This window comes from Protopterus annectens, chromosome 11.part0, assembly GCF_019279795.1.
Source record: "Protopterus annectens isolate FY-2018-M chromosome 11.part0, PAN1.0, whole genome shotgun sequence".
NCBI classification, from domain to species: Eukaryota; Metazoa; Chordata; order Ceratodontiformes; family Protopteridae; genus Protopterus; species Protopterus annectens.
This window is the reverse complement of record NC_056745.1, coordinates 1,419,177,038-1,419,199,537: the sequence shown is the minus strand read 5'-3', so window position 1 is coordinate 1,419,199,537 and position 22,500 is coordinate 1,419,177,038. Positions and strand designations below refer to the sequence as shown.

The window sequence follows — 22,500 nt, the reverse complement described above, 5'->3', positions numbered from 1 at the left end:
CTTTACTCCATCGCATATCACCTTCTCAGGGGTGATCCCTGCCTAACATACAAAGCTATGTCAAACCCAGAGCTGTTGGACATGCTCCACTTAAAGAAATCCCAATCCCTCTGAGCTACACGCTCTAGGGACCTAAACCTTGTCACCACAATAAACAGAACATGCTGGAGGGATAGATTCCTGTCCCACAGACTTCCCATACTCTGGAACAGACTACCTATCTATGTCAAACAGAGCTCCTCATTAGCACTCTTCAAGAAAAATCTTGATGATTGGATGGGAAATGGGAAATTCACCCCGGGGATCACTTCTGTGGCTCTGCTCGACAGGGGCACAGGAAAATAATTTTCTTGGGTGGCGAAAGCCAGGGTACATTTTTTGGCTAGGCTTATATGGGCCCTAGGGCCAATAGCCTAGTGCCTACCTATGAACCTATAATAATAATAATAATAATAATAATAATAATAATAATAATAATAAAATCAAGTTACCCCTACTGCTAATCAGTCAGAATATGGCATTACTGGCAAGCTAGACCTGATTTTAAATATCTAAACCAAATACAATTAAAATAACACAACAAACTTAAAAATAAGAATAAAAACACATCATAACATTAATCTCACTATCTCACTACAATAAAATAGAGTGAATTATGCCATACAGTATAAAAGCAGATAACAAAAACCAAGAGACAGCCTAAAAATTAAAAACTATGGAAACTCTGTAAAGCTCTATTCATTAGACAGTTTATGTAATTTCTTTATAGTTTAATAAAAGGGAAGCAGTGATTCTTCCTAAAATACAGCAGAAAATATGAGACATAAACATTTGATAATATAAGCTAGAAACATTCTTTCATAACTTAAGTGTTCACGTCTCACTGCTCCTCATAAAACCTCTTTCCCCAGACCTATATGCATGAATTCGGACATCTTTCCCCAGACCTATATGCATGATTTTGGACGTATAAGACACCCCCATCCCACTCTCATGTTTCATACCTATCTTGCTAAGCTGATATCTATCTAGCTATTTATAAGTCAAATGTGAAAAGAGAAGAGGATGAAAAAGATACCAAATATGAGAGCAGCAGTGCTTTCAACAGTTCTTCAGGAAGGGACTAGAGACAGACATAACATCTTTGGAAAAAATGAAGGAAGGTATACTAATGAGTGCAGTTTAAAATGACAGTTCGACAGGACAATGATACTTATTTTTCTAGCTTTGTCCTTTGATCATCAGGAATGATATATGTGCACACCTGGGGGAGTTTGGGAATGAACATTTGTAGCTGATAATGGTTACCATTCAGTTCGGTCATCTGATGACTTAAGATTATGTAAACGTGGCAGCAAAAATGACACAGATATAGATGTTCTTACTGTTATTTCCTTAGCTGTTAGCCTTGGTGATGACCCAGGATGTTCTATCTACTAACTCAAATTAGGAATGGTAGAGTGGAGCCCAATGGCATTTTTTTCTTTTTTGTGTATCTGTGCATGTGTGTGTGTGTGAGTGTGTGTGTGTGTGTGTGTGTGTGTGCGTGTGTGTTTGTGTGTAAGTGCACTGGTGATTTATCACTGGGTGTGGGGTGGGACACTTTACCAATGCCACTGTTTCTCTTTCTTACAAGATGCCCCCATTCTATGAATTTTATGCAATTTCAGATGAGATTTTTTTAATTTTGGAGATGTTGGGAATGAAAGCTGCCTCCCATCACACACACATTGCAAAATGTTGTTTCTTCCATTGTTGGTAAAAGTATGTTCTCCCACCCCACTCCACAAGTTACTCATTCTTCATACGTAACTGCTAGGCTAGCTGTTCTTGGAAGCCAATTTAAGCCTAACCAATTTCCCTTTCAAAAGTGAGACTCAAACTCTGTACCGTATGACTGTCAGGTAGAAACCTTGACTGTTATACCAACCCTCTGCTATGATATAGTACCACTGATGATAGCTTAATTGCATACCCTATTAATAATCCATGATACAGTTGTTTGATAGGGAAATCTAATAAAAAAAAATCACTCCAGTGTGATTATAATGACTAAAGAAATAGAGTGTGGAAGTGATAAAAGCGTGTTCATGCTGAAGTACCACAAAAGATGCCACAAAGATGGCTTCAGAATAATTATGTGAATATTTATGCATAAACAGATTAGCCTCCTACCACAGCTGTAAGCACCGGGGCAAGTGAATGACTCCTTTTGTGACTCATTGGCAGTACTAGGGAAGTATATGAACACAGAAACGTCACTCACAATGTCCTCAAACACCTGGAGGCTTATAGCATTGTGGAATAGCAACTGTTATTGATTTTCTGTGAATAACAGGTACTTGCAAATTATGCAGTTAGGTAGTTCACAATGACCTGAATGAAAAATATCAGCAGGTTAATTTTCCTGCTTCTCCATTAGATATACTCCCCATTTGAAAGGGTCTGCTTGGTATATATTGTATGCCCTCTTTTATTTTCTCTGTTTTTATCAATATGCTTGGAAAGCAGGAAAGTGGTCTGAGTATCATACATAACCAGCACCCCTCCCCCACACACATATGCACACACGTACACACTACACACACACACACACACACACACACACACACACACACACACACACACACACACACACACACACACACACACACACACACATGCACACACAGATATATGCATTCAAGGGCTGCAAACAGCTCATCCACTCTATAAACTGGTGACACTGCACAGGTGAAAGGAAGCAACAGAATACAAGAAACACCTATACCTATTTTTTATTCAAGAAAGGGATACAGTAATCCCAGTACATATCAGTAAACAAGAAAATTACTTCTCAGTTATTTCTAAAGGCAAAAGTTATATAGCTTTATGAAACTCTTGGAGCAGGGTAAAGCAAAGCTAAAGAAATGAGATTATTGGTTCATAAAAAAGAATTTATGTGGAAAAAAAGACATAACTCTGAAATACCAGGACAAATCAAAAAGCATTTGTTTATATAAGACATAAAGGGTTGTACTGAAATCTTCAGTTTATGAGTACACGGTGAAATAGATTTTTCATGCTTACTTAATAATAACAACAATAATAATAATAATAATAATAATAATAATAATAATAATAATAATAATAATAATGTTCCTGTATAGAATATTAAGAAATCTGTTGAAACTTTACTAGAGAAAAAAAAAACAGTACTTCTGCTTCAGTGGGTTAAAAATATCCAATACAAAATGGATAAATGGGAGGATGTCATCATGAATATGCATGTGACATTTCTAGGTGACAAGGAAATGACCGTGGGGCATGCTGTGCATATTCTAAATGGATAGTGAAGACACATGAAAACTCAAGAGCTGGGGAAGAAAGTCGTGTGACTGTTCATAGGTACAAGCTATCACTCCCCCCAGCACCCATACTCATATTATATACATATGCATCGATCATTGGTAATCAGTCAGTATTGGCTCTCCTCCAGTAGTCAGCATCACTAAATGCATAACTTCTGTTTACATTCTTTTTGCAGGTTTGTCACCATGCACAGAAACAACTGTATTTAAAATGCTGTAACAAAAAGATCAATTTCTAATAATCTGAAAATCAAAATATATAAAGTATGGTTGCTTATTTAAAATGAAAGACAGGGAAATTGACAACGATTTTTCCTCATTGAGAAAAAAAAAATACAAGGGCAGACAGATAAAACAACAGATACAAAGCCTGTACTCAGAAACTGTATTTGTATTCTATAGATGTAAGAGCACTAAGCAAATTCAGCCCCTTGAGATTAACAGGTTGTGTTTGTGTGCACAGAAGAAATATGTGCACCTGTAATAACTTGACCTTTACACCAGGAAGGCTACCAGATTGCTAATAAAATGCTCTAATATTCTAGATTCTTGCTGTCCTTTATCTGACTGTATCATGAACCACTAAAAAAGCATACTTACCCTGTGCTTCAAAGAAATAGATGCATAGTTTTCTTTTCTTAAAAAAACAGCATGTAGTTTAAGTTGCAATGTATGTCAAAGCCAAAAATGGGCTTTAGTTCCATGTCAAGTACATTTGTTTGTGTCCTACTTCAGTGAATAATTTTCTCTGACAGTATTTTTCTCAGAAAAATCACTATTCAGAAAAACACATAAAGTAGGAGATATACCTTGCTTATTCATGGTGTCAAGTTAAAATGCTCTCAGAAAATTGTTTCTTTCATGCTAAAATTAGTAGTCCTAGAGTTGCTTTCTGCTACGTGTAAAAGAGTGTGTGTGTGTGTGTGTGTGTGTGTGTGTGTGTGTGTGTGCGCAAAATCTCTGAGCAGTGTTTTTTTTCCAGTGAAAAATACTCTTGAAGAAGTAGTTGAGAGGGGCACTTGCTACTGAAGTGAGACTTAGTCTTGCTTTAAACAAACTAATTCATAATCATAAAACTTCCATCAAGTTTTTGATGCAAATTGAAAGGAGTGGTATTCATAAAATGTTTGCTGGAGCAGAGCAAATCTCTCTGCTCACTTTGGTAGAGTTATGGTGCTTAGTAAAATGGGATCATGTAAATTACTATATGATTATGTAAAGTAAATGACTGTATGATTAACATGGTGCTGAATCACATTAATGGTAAATTTCCATGAATCGTTGATCTGAGCAGTTGGAGCATCTGCAGATGAGAAACTTACTGAACAGATTGTAAACATTGGTACAATATGCTTTGCTTAGGAAAGCAGAATCCTAGAGAATTATGATGATTTGTTATAGAGGCCAGTGGTTGCAACTCACCTAACAGCCATGTACACTTACGCTGCTCAGCTCAGAAGCTGTGCAATATGGACTTTATGACTTGTTGTACTATACCGTTTTGGAAGGGGAGAAGTCATTTGTGATGCATGTGGCCTAATTTACGTAGGTCATTCCCACACAAAGCCAGATTTGCACACAGTTTTGAAGTGCCATGTCCTTCTGCTGCTCATTCCTAAGGCCATGTGAAGAAACTGTTGTCAACTTGCATGCTAGGCAAGGCTGCACAAAGTGGGCCTATATACTACACAAGTAATTATGAATACTGATTAACATGTACTGCTAATACAAAATAATAAAATAGCTGTAAATACTTAGGATGGAATTCAGAAAAGCTTAGTACAATGGGGAACTTAGATGTTTTCCTGTCATGCTAAGACCTTCTGACTCAGACCACCACTCTACCACTGACATTTCCTCCATATGGGGGCTTTAGTGTGGAGGATGGTCTTGCAGGCAGAGCTGCATGGTAATGGCTAGTGATAATTAGTCATATTATCTCCCCCAAAACTGTTTGAGGCTCCCACTTTGCTTGGCTGATTGATTCAGTGAACTGCTCAGCTGAATAAAATGTTACTCCGGGAGGAAAAATTTGTCCACGGGAAAACATGTCAGTCACCCATTCACCCCTTTGGAAGTACTTGTGGAGTAAGTAATATCACAGAAGTATGGTTTGTGTGTGTGTGTGTGTGTGTGTGTGTGTGTGTGTGTGTGTGTCTTGTGAGTGTGCATTTGTGTGTGTGTGTGTGTGTGTGTGTGTGTGTGTGTGTGTGTGTGTGCGCGTGTGTGTGTGTGTGTGTGTGTGTGTGTGTGTGTGTGTGTGTGTGTGTGTGTGTGTGTGGTGTGTGTTTGTCTGTCTAGGTAGTTGTGCATTATGTAGGGAATCAAGAGTCTGTGCGTTTTGCAGCATGAACGCAAGTGAATGGTTGAGTGTTCCTGTGAGCATGACTATATGTGGGATGGGCTTGTTGATGAGGTCATGGATGGGTGGGTGTATAGGTGTGTGTGTGACAGATGGTACCATTGCTAATGTCATTCATGGACCACTGGGGAAAACAGTGCAGTCAGGTCTGACAGGACTAGTGTTCGATTCGGAGACATGCTAATGAGCTGGTAGTGAGGGCTATCTCATTGTGGCCACACCTCACTCTGAATTACATTTTCTTGCCATCATGCTAATTGACCAACCAGAGCTGAGTGCTTGTTTCCAGTACTACAGGAGTGAGCACCAACTGCTACACATAATGTATTCCTTTGAATGCAAACAATTATAGCGTATCTTCCAGTTTACCCTAACGTTAAAATTAAGAAAACTGCATGCAAGTGGACAGTAAAATAAAACATAGTACCATTCTGTCTTTTCTGGTTTGTTCCGTTAGAATGTTTGTAGCCCTCTGTAATCTCAAACTACATTCACATCACAAACATACTTCATTTACTTTAAGCAAAGCACAAAAGATCAACCTTGTGTCTGTCAAACTGTCTTAATCATGTAAATTACTGTATAATAGATATTATAAAATGCCTTACGATTAAGGGACTTCACAGCACAGTGGGTTTTCTTTCCCTCTTTTTCCAAAAGTGTTCCATGGTATACACAACCAAAATGACCTAGTTTAAAAAAAAAAAAAAAAAAAAGCACTTTCACCTTTGGTGTATTTAGCATAGTTAAGCTCACTATTAGTTTGCTTATTATTCAGAAGTGAGAACACAGATAATTACTAATTTTAGAGTTTGCAGACAGTATTTCCTTTCTAACAAATGAAACGGCTAGTATTTTCTGTAATGTGTACATGCCTCTTCCAATAATTTCATTAACGTGTACAATCAGGTCATCTGTAGTAATAACCACATGCTGAACTTCTTTCAGTAGCTCTGGATTCAGGGTGCTGATATCTATGTAAATGTTCGACTGCAGCAGAGGGCTGGCCAAATCTGAATCACCGCTAGACATAATTGGCGACAGATCCATGTGAGGAGGATAGTGGGCTTGTCTGCATAGTCCATTCTGAGACATGCCCTGTAGCTGATCTGCAAAATAAAAACAAACAAACATGATTCATACAGGTGTCACATTCACCACTGAACTATCACAGAGTTGTAATAAATGAACTAATACTTCTGAGAATTATCATTGTTTGTATCCATCTGCTATTGTTATACATTTATTTAAAATGTGATGGTATGACTTATCTAGAGAGTGCATGTGTGTGTGTTTAATTTTTGTTACTGTTCAGAAGGGAGGCTTGAGTCCCAAAGGTACAGGGATGTAGTCTGTTTTGTTATTTATTGCCAAAATAGCTGAAGTGAATATTATTGGTCATTACCACACAGCCTTTTTTTCTTCTCTCTTCAAATGTAATTCCACCAATTATAATTTATTTATTTATTTATGTAGTCATTCAACATACTTAAAATTCAATATGCGCTTATATTTACTGGACTATATATTCATATACATTATCTTTTTTTTTGTTTTTGTATGTAGCTTTCTTGCACTGTGTTTTTGCAATTTTCACAAGTTTGTACAACTAAACTGAGCCCTCAAAATGGTCCAGGGTGTGGATGGGTTGGGGGGCAGTGCTCTGCTCCAGTTAACAAATTTAAATAATGTAATAATTAAATAAATACATTTTCTTTTTTTTTCTCTCTCTCGCTTGCCCTGGTGAGGGTCCAAGCAACTGAGCAGGGAAGAACAGAGTCTTTACCCCTCCATAGCACTCACCAGTTTATCCTGTCATATTCCTGAGAACTCTTAGTGAGGTTGAGAGACACAATCCGTACATGTCCTACGTCTCCTCCATGGCCACCTCTCAGTGGCTGTTACCAGTAAACCTCTTGTTAGAGGCTGCTGAGAGCCATCCTCACAAGCTGCCCAAAGCATGATTCACCTCATCTGACTCATCTCAAAATGGCTGTACTCCAAATTGATACGTTCCTCACATTACCAGGAGGAGTTCAACAGAATGTCCAAATACCTCATGAATTAATTACATTTCTGCTGCTAATATCCCCATTCTTCATCTTCATCTTCTTCTTCTTCTTTCAGTCACCAGACAATCCTCATGACCATAGGTGAGGATGGGTGATACAGACTGGCTGGTAAATTAAGACCCTTGTTCTATGACTGAACTCTCACATCCCCACCATACTCCAATATAACACGTGTAATACTTCCACCACTGTATCGATCAGCTGTTCAGTCTTCCAGGCCCCTCCACTATCACTCATGTTCAAGATCCAAGGATACTTAAACTTCTCCTCTTCAGGAGGTAGTTGCTCCTCCCTCACCTAGTAAACAAAGTAAAACTTTACAGGAGAGAATCATTACCTCTGATTTGTAAGTACTGATTTGAACTTTACCCCTTCACCCTTTGAAGTGACTTGTTGCAATGTATGAGAGATTATAACTACTTGATCCTGAAAGGACAATATCATCTGCAAAGAACAAACATCCATCACTCACCTACCCAGACTGAGTCCTCTCCTGTTGATGTCTGCACTCACCTACCCAGACTGAGTCCTCTCCTGATGATGTCTGCACAAACCTACCCAGACTGAGTCCTCTCCTGATGATGTCTGCACTCACCTACCTAGACTGAGTCCTCTCTTGATGATGTCTGCACTCACCTACCCAGACTGAGTCCTCTCCTGATGATGTCTGCACTTACCTACCCAGACTGAGTCCTCTCCTGATGATGTCTGCACTCACCTACCTAGACTGAGTCCTCTCCTGATGATGTCTGCACTCACCTATCCAGACTGAGTCCTTTCCTGATGATGTCTGTGCCTAGATAGCCTAAAGATGATAATCACAAACAGGAGAGGAGGCAAGACCCAGCATTGGCAGAATCCTGCACCTACATTGACTGCATTTGACTTAACAATGAGAAGCCAGATGCAACACTCACTTAAAATACTTTGGCCAAAGAGCATATAATAATGGCCCTTGAACCCTATGCTGTTTTAAAACATTTCTCACATTTCAACAACAATTGTGCACTCCCATGACCCCTTCAATTGTGCAAAGACTATGAGTTGGTTCACTATTCTACAGTAGTAAAAAATCCTCAACTATTAACAATATTAACATAACAATGTTACTATAAAGTTGTGTCCTGATTTTGACAATTTTCATAATACAAAATTCATCAGTTTTCACACTAATGTTAAATAAAGTTTGCCTTAGTGCTCTCTCTGTGTATGTATATATATATATATATATATATATACACTCTATTTATAAATCTATTATTTTATTTGTACTACAGTAGGACTGTACAAGTTATTCACTCAGGAAATGTGACTAGAACCCCACTATTGTACAGCTAGAAATGATTCCTTCCTCTTTGGCTAAGCATTTGAAATGCCCTTCATTTCCTAACTAGTTAAAAGGCATACAACTTTTGCACCAGCACTATCATTGCGCTCATGTTTTGCTTTAAAAGTGTTTACAACTTTTAGTTTAAAATAAAACAAGTGCAGTACATTATTTTCATATTTCATACCCATTTATAGAAGAATTACTATACAAGTGTGATTTATTTTGTAGATTTCTGAATAATGAAGAAATAACACACCCTGATGGCTCTGTTGCCATCTTTTCTCCTTAACACATTTTCACATTTGATTGCTAAGAACTATGAAAAAGACTTTGTTGTTGTTTTTGTCAATAATAGCAAATCGGAGTACTGTACATGCATTAAATGCCACTCATTTCCTAGACATTTACACGCTGAACAAACTTTTGTACTCACAGTAGCCTATAATTTGTTCTGCTTTAAAGGTGTTGTTTCTTAAAAAATGGGCATAAAGATCAGAACTTTATTTCTTTGCAAAATTAGCAATCTATCTATGGATATATATATATATATATATATATATATATATATATATATATATATATATATATATGTGTGTATATAAAATTATACTTCAAAACATTTAAAACTCATAACACCTAAATTCAAAACATCGAGACCACAACATCTAAAACCCATAACAGTGAATTTCATAGCATTGAAACATTGCATCACAACATCGAACGCTACAAATCACACGAAAATAACACCCCCTCCACCTATAACAACACCAAACTAACAAACACACTTTTTACTACATTTCTGCAGGCTCTGCCCCCCCCCCCCGCCCCCCATAAATTAAATATGCCAACTATGAGATCGCACTACAGTGGGAAAAAGTTAATTTCCTAAACCCATTGTATCACAATCAGCATAAAGAATATACACATAATGTTTATATCACTTACCTCTATGGCCTAAAAACCACATACAGAGTGGCAAAATAAACACTATATGCATAGTATAAATTCCTACACTATATGAATAATAACTATATTAATAAAAACTACAACATCTCATATCGATACCACAAGAATAACAGATTAAACTATAACATTTACACGTTTCATAATACACTATTCCATATTATACATTTTCGATATTATGAAATTCGATGTTATGGGTTTTAGATGTTTTGGGTTTTAGATGTTGTGGTCTTGATGTTTTGAATTTAGATGTTATAAGTTTTACATGTTTTGAAGTGTAACTATATATGTCATATTCAGGCACTAGGTGCTGAATGCTGTGTCATTTAGAGTGTTTCTCTTTTAGTGTTTGAAGTATCTGGATTTGAATAAGGTGAGCATGACTGTTTTCGATTACACCATTAGATAATATCTAAGAACTTGATGGTGTCATCAGATGACAAACACTTACAAAAGCCTCAAAGTATAGAACTTTTTTTTCTGAATCACATATTTTTTCCTTAACTGAATAATATTTTGCATATTTTAGGGCCATCATGAACTAGATAGCAGAAAAATAAGTTACCGATAGCATTCTGACTATCACTTTTCTGAAAGATAAGACATTTACTTACTGGAAAAGGTGTCAAAATAAAAAATCTCTTAGGCCACTGCACTTTCTTTGGTGAAACTCTACAAAGCATTTCTTGTTTTTCTCTTTTAGCTGGCATCTATCCATATTCTGTTTACTTTGTATAAGAGTAAGCTTTCTGAGGCATAAAAATGTCAGCTTTCCCAACAGAAGAAAGATTATGTTTGAATTCATATTTCATTAGAGTTAAAATGTTACTCTGTATCCATCATACTATCCAAAACAACAACATCACAAATAGTTCCTGGGTGGTCAAGTGTTACTTGTTTCATTCATTCATGCACTTTCCAGTACCGACCTTATCTTATTCAAGGTTTTGGTGATGGGGAGGAGGCTACCTCGGCACCCAGCAACTGTAATGCACAGAATCAGTCCTAGATGGGTTGCTTGCAAGCAACCACAGGGAGTAGGAGGTTGTCCTGTCTTTGCATTTCATGGAAGACAAGGTTCACTATGGATTTCTTGCCATGTGCAGTAGAGTACTATACAAAGGGTGCAGGAACAGGTTTTTGGAATTGAGGTGCTTACTCATTCTCCACTGCTGTGTCATTGTTGAGTTAGTACGTTTAAGTCAGAAGGTGTGGCGGTAATGGGGGCAGGGAGCTTCTCCCTGAAAAACAATGCTTGTTTTATTATTTGCACATTTTATTTATGATAGATTTTGCTGCTGTGTTTCCATTGCTTGTAGACACTAAGTCTGCATCATTGATATTTAGACATTAATAATATTATATACAGGTTTATGGTAATTCATAAAAGGTCACTTTCTGTGAACTATGTGTAATTGAAAAAATATAATAAATGAAATGCAAACTTATCAAACAAAATGAACTTGCACAATATAAGCATCAAAGTTTTACCTCATGACTGTGGACAGAAGCAATCTATAATGGTTGACATTCAGCCAAAATATGAGTCAACTTTGAAGTTTTGTTCTCGCGTGTTTGGAAAGCAGCTACAGTACAGTGTTATACGACTGTATGCATTTTTAGATGGATATGAATTAAGAAAGTAAACCTATACAAAATAAAATTTTTGCTGGGAAGAGCTCCCCCTGCATCCCCCTCTTGCCCACTAACTTAAATGTACCATCTTCAAGATTGCACAATACTGGTGAAAAATTCACCATCTCCGGTGTTCTGTAATTTTGCAAAAACTACCTTCTTTCTATTGATTCTTTTTGAACTATATTTCATTCTATAACTCTGATATGAGCAAAATGCATTCGAAAATAATGCTGTTCGACTAGCTACTTACAATTCGTAAACACATGTGCACACACACACACACACACACACACACACACACACACACACACACACACACACACACACACACGTGCGTGCGCACACACACACACACACACACACACACACACACACACACACACACACACACACACACACACACAAAGCAATACTTATTATATATGTGTATATGCGTATATGGTAAGAGCTGTGAGAATGTGGTGGGGGTCTTATACTTCCGAATCTTGATTATAGGACATAAGCCGTCTTATGTCATTCTCAGCTCCAGGCACTACTGACTATGATTTGCTATTCCTTGTTCAGAATAGAGGAGGCTTCAGTACAAAAATTAAAAAAAATTCAGAGGCTACAGGGATGATTTATGAAATAAATATTTCACTGCCAAAAAGATCTGATGATACAGGTGGCCAAAGAAAGTCTACCTAATTAGAACGTATACTGAGCTGTGAGATTAGTACACAATATTTCCTTTCAGGGTTACTCTTCAGTTACATGTGTTCAAGGTGTGGCATCTCACGTGTTCATTAGAAATGTGTCTTAAACATTCTATAACTGTCTCTAAAATATCAACATTGTAAGAGATTGGGCTTTGAGGTGTAGAGGGATAAAGTCATTATGGTGCCCAGATGAGCCATGTTTTATTAGTGGAATGGGCACTGATGGACAGCAGGAGGATGACAGGAGTGAGAGGCTGCAGACATCCTGGAGCGAACTAGCAGCTTAGACTCAATACAATAAAATCACCATTACAAGCCTGGTGAGCACTGTGCTGCATAATAGATGTGCTGCTTTGTCACAAGATTGTTCATGAGTGGATGCATGCGTGCACTGTCAGTGACTGCAGAGCTTGCAAGGTTGAAGTAGGGCCACAGAGTTAGAACACACTCCCTAGCTGCAGTATGACACTGCATCAGCATCCTTCATCTCCTGCCTAGCCCTGGCCATGGGTCAGTTTGAGCCCAGGGGAGGCTAAGGTGGTTGTAGTAGACCAGGTGAATGAGGAGAGGAGATGATGGCAACTGATGGCCTGCTGCAGGGAGGGAAAAAATTCTTAAGAATCCAAATGTACTCAGAATACAAGCAACAAAAAACACAAAAATAAGAGGAAACTGAGAGAAGGGAAACAGACTACAGTACTTAGGCATAATAACTATTGACTGGCAGGATGTTTTTATTTAATTATCAGTAGAACACTGCCTCAAGGTGATTTGACTCTAACAGCTAAATCCCAGCTGTAAAACACAAATGACCAAACTCTAACAGCTAAATCCCAACTGTAAAACACAAATTACCAAACTCTAACAGCTAAATCCCCAGCTGTAAAACACAAATTACCAAACGCTAACAGCTAAATCCCAACTGTAAAACACAAACATACACTGTCATCAGCATGTAGCGTTGCTTTTTTTTTACCATGGCTTAAAACACCTACTGAATTATTTTTCTTCTGACATTCTCCACAACCTACCTTCATAGATTCATAGGTATGTACTAGGCTAAAGACCACAGGGCCCTTTTCAAGCCTAGGCACGCATCCCAAATGTCTGACAAGTTCTAGTACCCTTGGTAAGGGTAAGCAGAGGTTTGGGAGATGAAACATTTTCAAGCAGGGGCCTGACAGATGAACCATTTACAGGCTGCCTGTGTCCATTAGAGACATAGGAGCCAGGTGAATTTCCAGTTACCCATCTACTGGTCCAAGTTGCACTTAAAATGGGATAGGGAGGAACTCTACATCACATGGATGAGGAATTCTCTGAGAAACATATATGTCTCTCTAGCATGTCCTATTCATGTTGCAAGCAAAATTTTGTTTTTTTAATCAAGTAGTTCTGATGGTGTTTGTTTTTCAGATGTGCAAAAGGTTCATCAAAATAGGGCTAGGAATACCCTGTATGTCAGGCAAAGATAACCTTTCACAAGTCTGTATGATACTAAGTTAAGAGACAGGGCTTTGAGGTGATCGACTTAGGACATTGTGTTTACTCCCTGTATTCTTTTTGTGGACCTTTGTGGACTTTCCAGCTGCTTCATGTGTCTGGTCAGGTACATACTGAAGGGGGCATTATATTTTATGATTGGTGTGATGAGGGCTGAGTACAGTGTTATGATGGCCTCTCTGGATCTAGATGCCATGCCATTGATTATAAGTTGAGAAACACAGAAGGTTTTTCTTACTACCTTAGACACATTCTTGTCGAAGGACAGGTTACTATCTACATGAGCTCCCAGATCCCGGTCTAGTGAATTTACTTTTAAGGGTGTTTTATTGATAATCTAGTTACCTGGGATGGCACACTTCCCAAAAGGTACAATAATGCATTTTTTGGTATTGAGTTTTAAGCTTTGGCTTTGGCACCAAGTGTTTATCTGTATTAGACCTTCCTGAAGGATGTTCTCATCTTGGGGGGATTCAATGACTGTTCATAGTTTTTAATCATCTGCAAACTTGGTCAGCCAAAGTCCTTTGACATTGTCTTTGACATCAGAGAAGTAGATGTCAAAGATGAGTCGGCCCAGCACAGAGCCCTGGGGACTCCACTGGTGATTGGCCTCTTTGTGGCGGTGACTCCGCCGATTCTAACCTCTTGGGTCATATCAGTGAGCCAGATAGCTATTCAGTGTGTTTTAAAGGGGTTTATACCTAGTTCCATAAATTTGTGGGGTATTGCATCAAATACTTTGGCTAGATCTAGGTAGGCAGTATGCACCATTTTCTCCTCATCCTTTGCCTTAGTGACCTGTTCAAAGACGTCCATCAGATTCAGTAAGCATGACCTTCCTTTGACAAAGCCAGACTGGGATGGATCCATTGTCTGGAAGTCTCGTATGTCTTTGTTGACAATTTCTATGATAAGTCTTTGCATGGCTTTGCAAATAAGACTAGTCAGACTAATGTGTCTGTAGTTTCCAGGATCTGTTGGAGGTCCTCCCTTATGAAGGGAGATGACCATTGCAGTCCTCCATTCACATGGCACAAAGCTTGTTTTAAGACTATAGTTAAATAATGACTCCAGGGGTCCTGATAAGTCATATTTTAGACTATTCAGGAGGTATCCTGGGATGTTATTGGAGCCCATTGAGGCTGTGTTCTTGGCTTTAGGGAGTTCAGCCAGTACATGCTCCCTAGTTATAGTTGGAGGGGTTATGTTTGAGAGTATTTCTGGACTGGCTGTTTGGGGGAGAGAGAGGGGTAAAGTTAGAACTGAATTTGCCTGCTACCAGGTTTACTGTATTGACAGGCTCAGTAAATGTGACACCATTAACCACCAGTTCAGCACATTGCTGTGTGCTGCCCTTGACGTTTCTGACTTAGGTATATAAGGGGTTATCATTCACCTGGAAGGCTGTCTTCTCCTCAATGTTTGTTTTGCTTGACCTAATTAGCTGTCTTATTTGTCTATTTATTTTGATGAGAGAATTTCTATCTTTATGGGAATTATCCTTCCTCATTTTTGCCATATTTTTTTCCTTTTGTTGTACATCCTGTTTAATTTGGGATGGCACCAGGGTAGAATGTTTCTAGGGTTAGTCCTGGGCTTACTTCTGGTAGGTACAGCAGCCTCGATGCAGTCATTTTAATGGTTGTACAGAGTTTCTATGAACAACTCAGCATGGGCTGCTGGGTTTGGTGAAGCACTGAATTTTGACAATCCATTGCTTAATAAAAGGCAATTTGCCTTGGAATAGTACCTAACTGCTACTGGGATGGCTGAGTTGATTTTGATTTTGAAGAAGACAGCGTTATGGTCAGAAGTTACCAGCGAGGATGAGACATGGGGGGAGGGTGCAGAGTTCTCTCATATTTGTAAGCATGAGTATCTTGGAGCCTCTGGTGGGTGTATTCACTCACTATTTGGTCAAGGAAGTTTGTATTTGCGAAGTCAAGTAGTCTATAGAGGGGTAATTAAAGTCTCCCATGAGTAGGGCGTTAGGCTGAATGGTAAGGGTCTCCAATGGGTCCAAGTATGCACTGTGAGCTTCTTGAGACATGGAGGGTGATGTATACTTGGCTAGGATATGGTGTATGGTGATCTGCACATGGACAAACTCCAGCATGTCACCCTGTTGTACCACCCTAGGGGTATGCTTGTTACTGATGTCTATCAAGACACCTCGTTCTTTAGCCCATTTCTGTGAAGCTACTGGTCTAAAGGTGTGGAAGGTGCTGGAACCTTGCACTGCCAGGGTACTGTCTGCTACTTTAAACCATTTCTTGGTAACTGCACAGACGTCTATGTTTTCAAGTGTGAGAAGGGCTTGGAGGGAGTGTAGTTTTTTTGTTTAGGCTATTTGAGTTGAGCTGTAACACTTTGAGGTTCAGTTGAGTTGATTTTGCTATGTCGGTAGGTTTGTCAATTTGGCATTGCCTAAAAAAGGCACTACAGGGGTGGATAAAGCTTTAGCCAGTATTCAAAAGTAATGTAGTCTGTTAACCACGTCCTCCCAAGCCAACAAATATTGGATCCCCTTAGAATGGCACCAGAAAAAACAGCCAGTTATTGAAATCAATAATTCTTTGCTCATATTGTGGCATCATCCTCAGTGATTGTAATATACTGCTCAATGTTAGGTTCATACTAGCCTCAGACACACAGTCTCTTTTCCTATAGTCCACAGAGGTACATCTCAGGTCATTTTCACTTACATGGGCTAGAAAGGAATCATACTAGGACTGTAATGATTTGAGTGCATGTGTGACTTGGCAGATTCTGGCTCCAGACAAGCAACTAACAGTTATATTCTCCTTGTTCAGCCTGGTTAGAGTAGCATCAGTGTATCTTACAATGGAGTCCCTATGATAAGAGTCCTGGGAAATGTGTTTGCTTGCCTTAGTAGCTTAGTGTTTAGGGCTCCACTGAGAGTGACAGCATGTGTGGTGTTAGGACTTGTGTTTTTTTAAGAGTACCTTTGGACTTGCTGAGGCATAGCTTTGGCAATAGGTGATCTAGGCCATTTTTATTGTTTAAGAAGATTGCTTTTAAGTACTTCAGCATACATTAGTCTATGTGTGTGTTGTGTACTATGTGAGATGAGTGTCATGTATGTGGTTTCAGCAACCTGATGTGCACTTGTATGCAGGAGTTTAGCCTCTGGTATCATTCTGTAAGTGCACTTCTCACATACTGTGTCTGCTTCTCTAAGGATTAAGTGGTTGTCAGCAAACATGAGAGACAATTGCTACATTGTCTCAAGATGCCCATATCCCCAAGCTGGCTACAGGTAAGTTAGGAAATTACATATCTATATGTCCAGTCCTTTGATTTGTGAGCTACAAGGGGGTAGTGTATTGGGGTTAGAAGGCTTTTAAGGGAGCTTTATTGGAGCAAATTATGCTAAACAGTACTACATTCTACTAACTTTAATGTTTGCATATTACTGAATTCAGCTAAACCTGTAGGTATTACCACTCCACACCCAACTAGCTGATCTAAGCTTGTTGCTGGACAAAGTATTTGTGCTATATTGATGCTTTAAAGGGTACAGTTTTATGAACCTTTCTTTCTAGGTGTTTGCCCACTGTACAGGGTACTGCTAACCCACGCAAATGCACAAAATTTATAGCAACACAGACAAGACAGAAAGTTAACTAATGAGCTCTCTGGCCAATACAATGACTACACTATGAGTTCTTTTGTGTATTTTCCAACTCATATAGACCAGGCAAGCACCTCCTGCCACAAGATTAATAAACCTAGTCCTCCTAATGTAAAAACACAGTAGAAGATAATCATAAGTGCAATGCTACCAGAAGCCACTTAAACAACTAGCTTGAAATCCCTTGCTGAAGGCAATTTCAAGACAGTCTTATAGCAGTAGCATAGGTGTCAAACCTGGGATGAATTTCTTATTCCCCAGCTAATTGTCCAAGTCACACTTGAATTGGGTGACACAGTAACTCTGATTCACATGGATGGAGAGCCTGTTCCAGAGAGGGAGTAGTCTTTGGGATACATACCTGTCTTTTCAGCAGATTCTATTTATATCACAGATAAATTTTAAGTTTTTAGAATGGGTAATTCTGGTGCTGTTTGCTTTGCGGATACACAGGAGGTCTATCAGAGTGGGGTCCAACAATGCCTTTTATGCCAGCCATAGATCTCTTCTCAACAGCCTGTAGGAGTCAGACTATAGGTATAGGACTTTGAGGTGGTCTGCGCAGGACATGTTACTTATGCCCTGCAATCTTTTAGTGAGGAACCTTTCTGGTTGTTCCAACTGTTGGATGTGCATGGTTAGGTATGTACCAAAGGGGGCACTGTACTGAATGATAGGTGTGATGAATGCCGAATAGAGTGGAGCAATGACTTCTTTTGACCTAGATGCCATGTTTTTGTTTATAAGTTGCACAACATAGAATGATTTCCTCACTACTGTAGACACAGAAGGGTCAAAGGCTAGATTACTGTCTACATGTGTCTCCAAGTTATTGGCCTCTGGGTCGACTCTTAGGGGGTATGTTGTCAATATGATAGTTCCCAGGGATGGATGACTTCTCAAAGGATACTAATATGCATTTCTTGGCATTTAATTACATAACCCCGGAATGCAGCAGGGTCATTGAACTGTAGAAGATGATCTTATTAGGTGGGCCTTACTACATCACAGAGATTGCAAAATGACAATCTGTAATTCAGTTGCCTCGCTATGCTACTGCACTTGTAGTTATGTCACTGGGAGGAGTCATGACACTGTGGAAAATATAATGCAGTGTAGGCTGGGTGTCCCCAGTAAAACTTGTAAAGTGCTCTGACAATGATATGCATCTAGTTTGCTGGTGTCCAGTAAGAAACAATCATAAAGCAGTGGCAACATTATTGTTAAAAGAAAAGCATCCATTCCTACAATGTTGTCAGTGGCCTTCTCAAGGCTGAGAACATGGTCTCTAATTCCTCCTTCTCTATATAATTCATATGTTCATAACAGGCTGGACAGAATTTAAGTATATTTTATGTTTTTCAAATATATATATATATATATATATATATATATATATATATATATATATATTATTTTTAATTTTATTTTTTCTAATTTTTGGATCCTCTCTGCTTTTTGGTCTACATTAACAACCTTCCTTCTGACTAACGCATCTTCTTGTCCTGCTTTATGCTGATGACAAGATCCTATTCCACTCCAGCCATTCTGTCCCTTCTCTTGAACTCGAAATTCAGACTGAGTTTCATGCCCTTATTCAATGGGCCAGTGATAAACAATTACAGTTAAACTCTTCTAAAACAAAAACAATGTTTTTGGCACTAGGCAAAAGTTTACCTCTATCTCCAAGCCTCTAAAAATCCATGATCATCTTTTATTTATTTATTTTATTTATTTATTGAGCATTTGTTTACCGGGAAAGTCCAACTGGGGCAGAAATGCTCCAGATGCATGTCTTTGAAAGAAAAGTGATGCACTAAAAAGTCTGGTATTTACAATGCTATTTTCCATCTTAATAACACTATTGAAAATGTCATACCTAGAGGTTTGGTTTAATTCTGTTCTACATTTCCAACTTCACCTGGATTATACACTTAAAATAAAATCAATTCTTTCCTATTTTTTGCTAATAGGATCTCTTCTTTTTTATCCAGTCCCTGCAGAAATACCATAAGGTTAAAGGTATCTTACTGGCTTAACTGGAATACTGTATCCTGCTAACTGCTGCAGCTTCTAAAAGAAATGTCTCCACCATTCAGTCCATTTCAAGCACCATTTGCAGATTCATCACTCACTCCCCAAAAAATTAACACCACTGTAAACCTATTGAGAAGGCTAACTGACTACCTGTGAAACAACATGCTGACTTTTTTCTCACCTCTCAGCTATTTAGGGTTGACTCCTTCTTTCTGCGAGATTCCAGACTATTCAGAAATGCATCAGCATACAACCTTAGACATCCTAACCACTCACGTCCTCTCCTCCAAACCCCCAAACTAGGCTACAGTGCACAGACTGTGCTTTCTCCATCCTTGGTCCCAAGCTGTGGGAATCTTTTCCTTAGTTTTTAAAGATCATTCCTCTCATTCCATTTTCCAGTCAAATATAAAAGCAAATCTTAACACTACAGGAAGATGCAACTTCTGTCTGTATGGTCAAATATTTAACCTGTTCATTACCCTTTTCTGTCTACAGGCCTTGCCCTGACTCTAGTTTTGATTGTGATTCTTTCAACAGGACAAGCCTGTTTGGCACTCTGTATATAGTGTCTGTGCCTACTGTGTTTGTATATAGTGTCATTTACCTACTGCCTCTATTCCCTTGAACCAACTATGATACTTGCTTTGTATATATTATTTATTTTATTTTATTTATTCTTTGTGGTTCAGATTAGTCTCACTAGGCTACTGGCCTTTTTTTTCAGGGAAACCTGAGGATAAATTTGGCAAGGGCATACGGAAGCTTCCCCTACTCTTTTCGGTAGGTGCCACTGTTTCTTTTACGTCCAGCTGAGCTATCACCAACTCAGGCAGGTGGGTCCTTAGTTTAGCATTTCATCCAAAGGAAGGCACACTACAGGGGTACACTGTAATATCAGTGATCTACCTCCCTAGTGTGGGAACAGAACCCACAGCCTTCTGCGTCAAGGGCAAGTGTGCTACCTATTGCTCCACTGACACAATATACAAATTAGGAGTGTGTGGGGTGCTCGCCTCCTATTTTGGGGAGTGCAAGAGGGCTTCACCCTGCAGAAAAACTCAGTTTCATTTTTCAATCTTGTGTGTTTCAGGCATTAGTTTTCAGCATCTTGATTCTTCGTGTCTCGGCTTTTGAAGTTTCATAGGTGAATTGGAAATGCATTTGTTGCACTAACCCTTTACTACTGGTCTTATAAAAAGATCTGCTACCTAGCTTTATACTGTTCTGTTTTATTAAGCATGATGTGAAATCATAATCACAGGAAATGTGTTTAAAATTATAGATATAAACAAAATAAATAAATATAAATTTAAATAATAAAACGACTGCAAGCTGAGATGAGTCATTGAATCCCCAGATGACTTATCCATCCTGCAGGAAGGTTTGTCCTAAATAAATAACTGATGCCAAAATCATGGACTGAAACTAAATACCAAAAATGCATTATTGTATCCTTTGGGAAGTCATCTACCCCACGGAACTAGCACACTGACAATACTCCCCTAAGAGATGATCCAGTTGTTAGGGATTGGGAACTTATGTGGACAGTGACCTAACATTTGACCAACAAGTGAAAATCATTGTAAGAAAACCCTTCGATATTACAGAGCTTATAAACAAAGGGATTGTGTCTAGATCTAGGGATGTCATTGCCTCCCTTTACTCAACCCTCATTAGTCCAATCATTGAATATAATTTCCCCTTTGGCAGACACATGCAACAACTGGAACACCCACAGAGATACCTTACTAAAAAGATACAAGGCCTAAACAAACAAGCCCTGCAAAGACCGACTCAAAGCCCTGTCACTTGGCATGGTATCCTACAGAGTGCTAAGTGGCAAGCTGTGTCTGGCATACAAAGCATCCTCCATTTCATTACTGATGGATTTACTACACATCAGCAAGTCAAATGGCATCAGAAATACTCAACCTAGGGATCTAAATCTCTTCTGCAACATCAACAGAACAGTTTGGATGGACAGGTAAATCTCGCAGAAAATACAGCTGCTGTGGAACAGACTCCCCATCCACATAAAAAATGTTCATCCCTGTCCATTTTCAAGTACAACTTAGATCTATGGATGGGAGTCAGAAAATGTACCCCAGGACTGCCTCCTGTACTACTTATGGACAGAGGCAGCTCCTAAATGCTTTATCTCATACTTGGGTCCCCTTAAGTTATCTATGATATGATCCCAGTAATCTCATTAGGAGTAATATAGAATAAGTGACCATGGGATGGATAAGACCAGTCTATAACCAAATGGAGTAGGTCATTTCAAGTACAAAAAGGGAAACTGGCCAGGCTTAAAATGGCCCACAAGGGCAACTAACCTAGTACTTATCTATGAGTATATAAATTCTAAAGTGTGTTTAGGAACCCTCAGTAAAACAAAATTTCTTTCATTCTGCATTTATAACTTGTCAGTTAAGACCCTTATATCTGGAGTATTCAACAGAATGACAACAAGCAAACAAAATGGATGATCCTCTGTTCTGAAACCCACATCTTGAGCTTTTATTGCCTTGAGGCAGGAACAAAGGAGAAAGGACAAAGGTTATGTTAATCTTCTGACTGGGCCATTTGACTTTATATGTTCAGTTTATACCTCTCAACTCAGCTGATTTTCACAGAATGTCCACATTTTTTGGCTCATATTTTTGATGTATTCCTTATGGAGTTTGTGATTTTTTTAGCAAATCACTGGGATGATCTGAAGATTGAAGTCGCTAAATAATGACATAATTTGAGTTTCAGACTTCAAATCCTTCAGAAAATGTATGGTAAAACAAATCATGTTACTCCAGCAACTTTCTAAGTTTATAAGAGCAGTATTTAAAATATGTCCCTATTTTTGGACCTTTGCCCACCCCCACCCCCCAT

General features: G+C 38.6%; 1 protein-coding gene across 2 annotated transcripts in view; it reads right to left on the bottom strand.

The window, feature by feature from the left end:
* Window positions 1–22,500, bottom strand: part of MET (MET proto-oncogene, receptor tyrosine kinase) — a 1,562,736-nt gene that overhangs the window by 158,348 nt on the left and 1,381,888 nt on the right. For both annotated transcript variants that reach the window (XM_044088706.1, XM_044088705.1), the window contains exons 15-16: window positions 6,588–6,821; window positions 6,321–6,401 (exon numbers count right to left, since the gene is read on the bottom strand). In XM_044088706.1, the coding sequence (XP_043944641.1) occupies window positions 6,321–6,401; window positions 6,588–6,821 (315 nt within the window). The remainder of the gene's footprint in view (window positions 1–6,320; window positions 6,402–6,587; window positions 6,822–22,500) is intronic.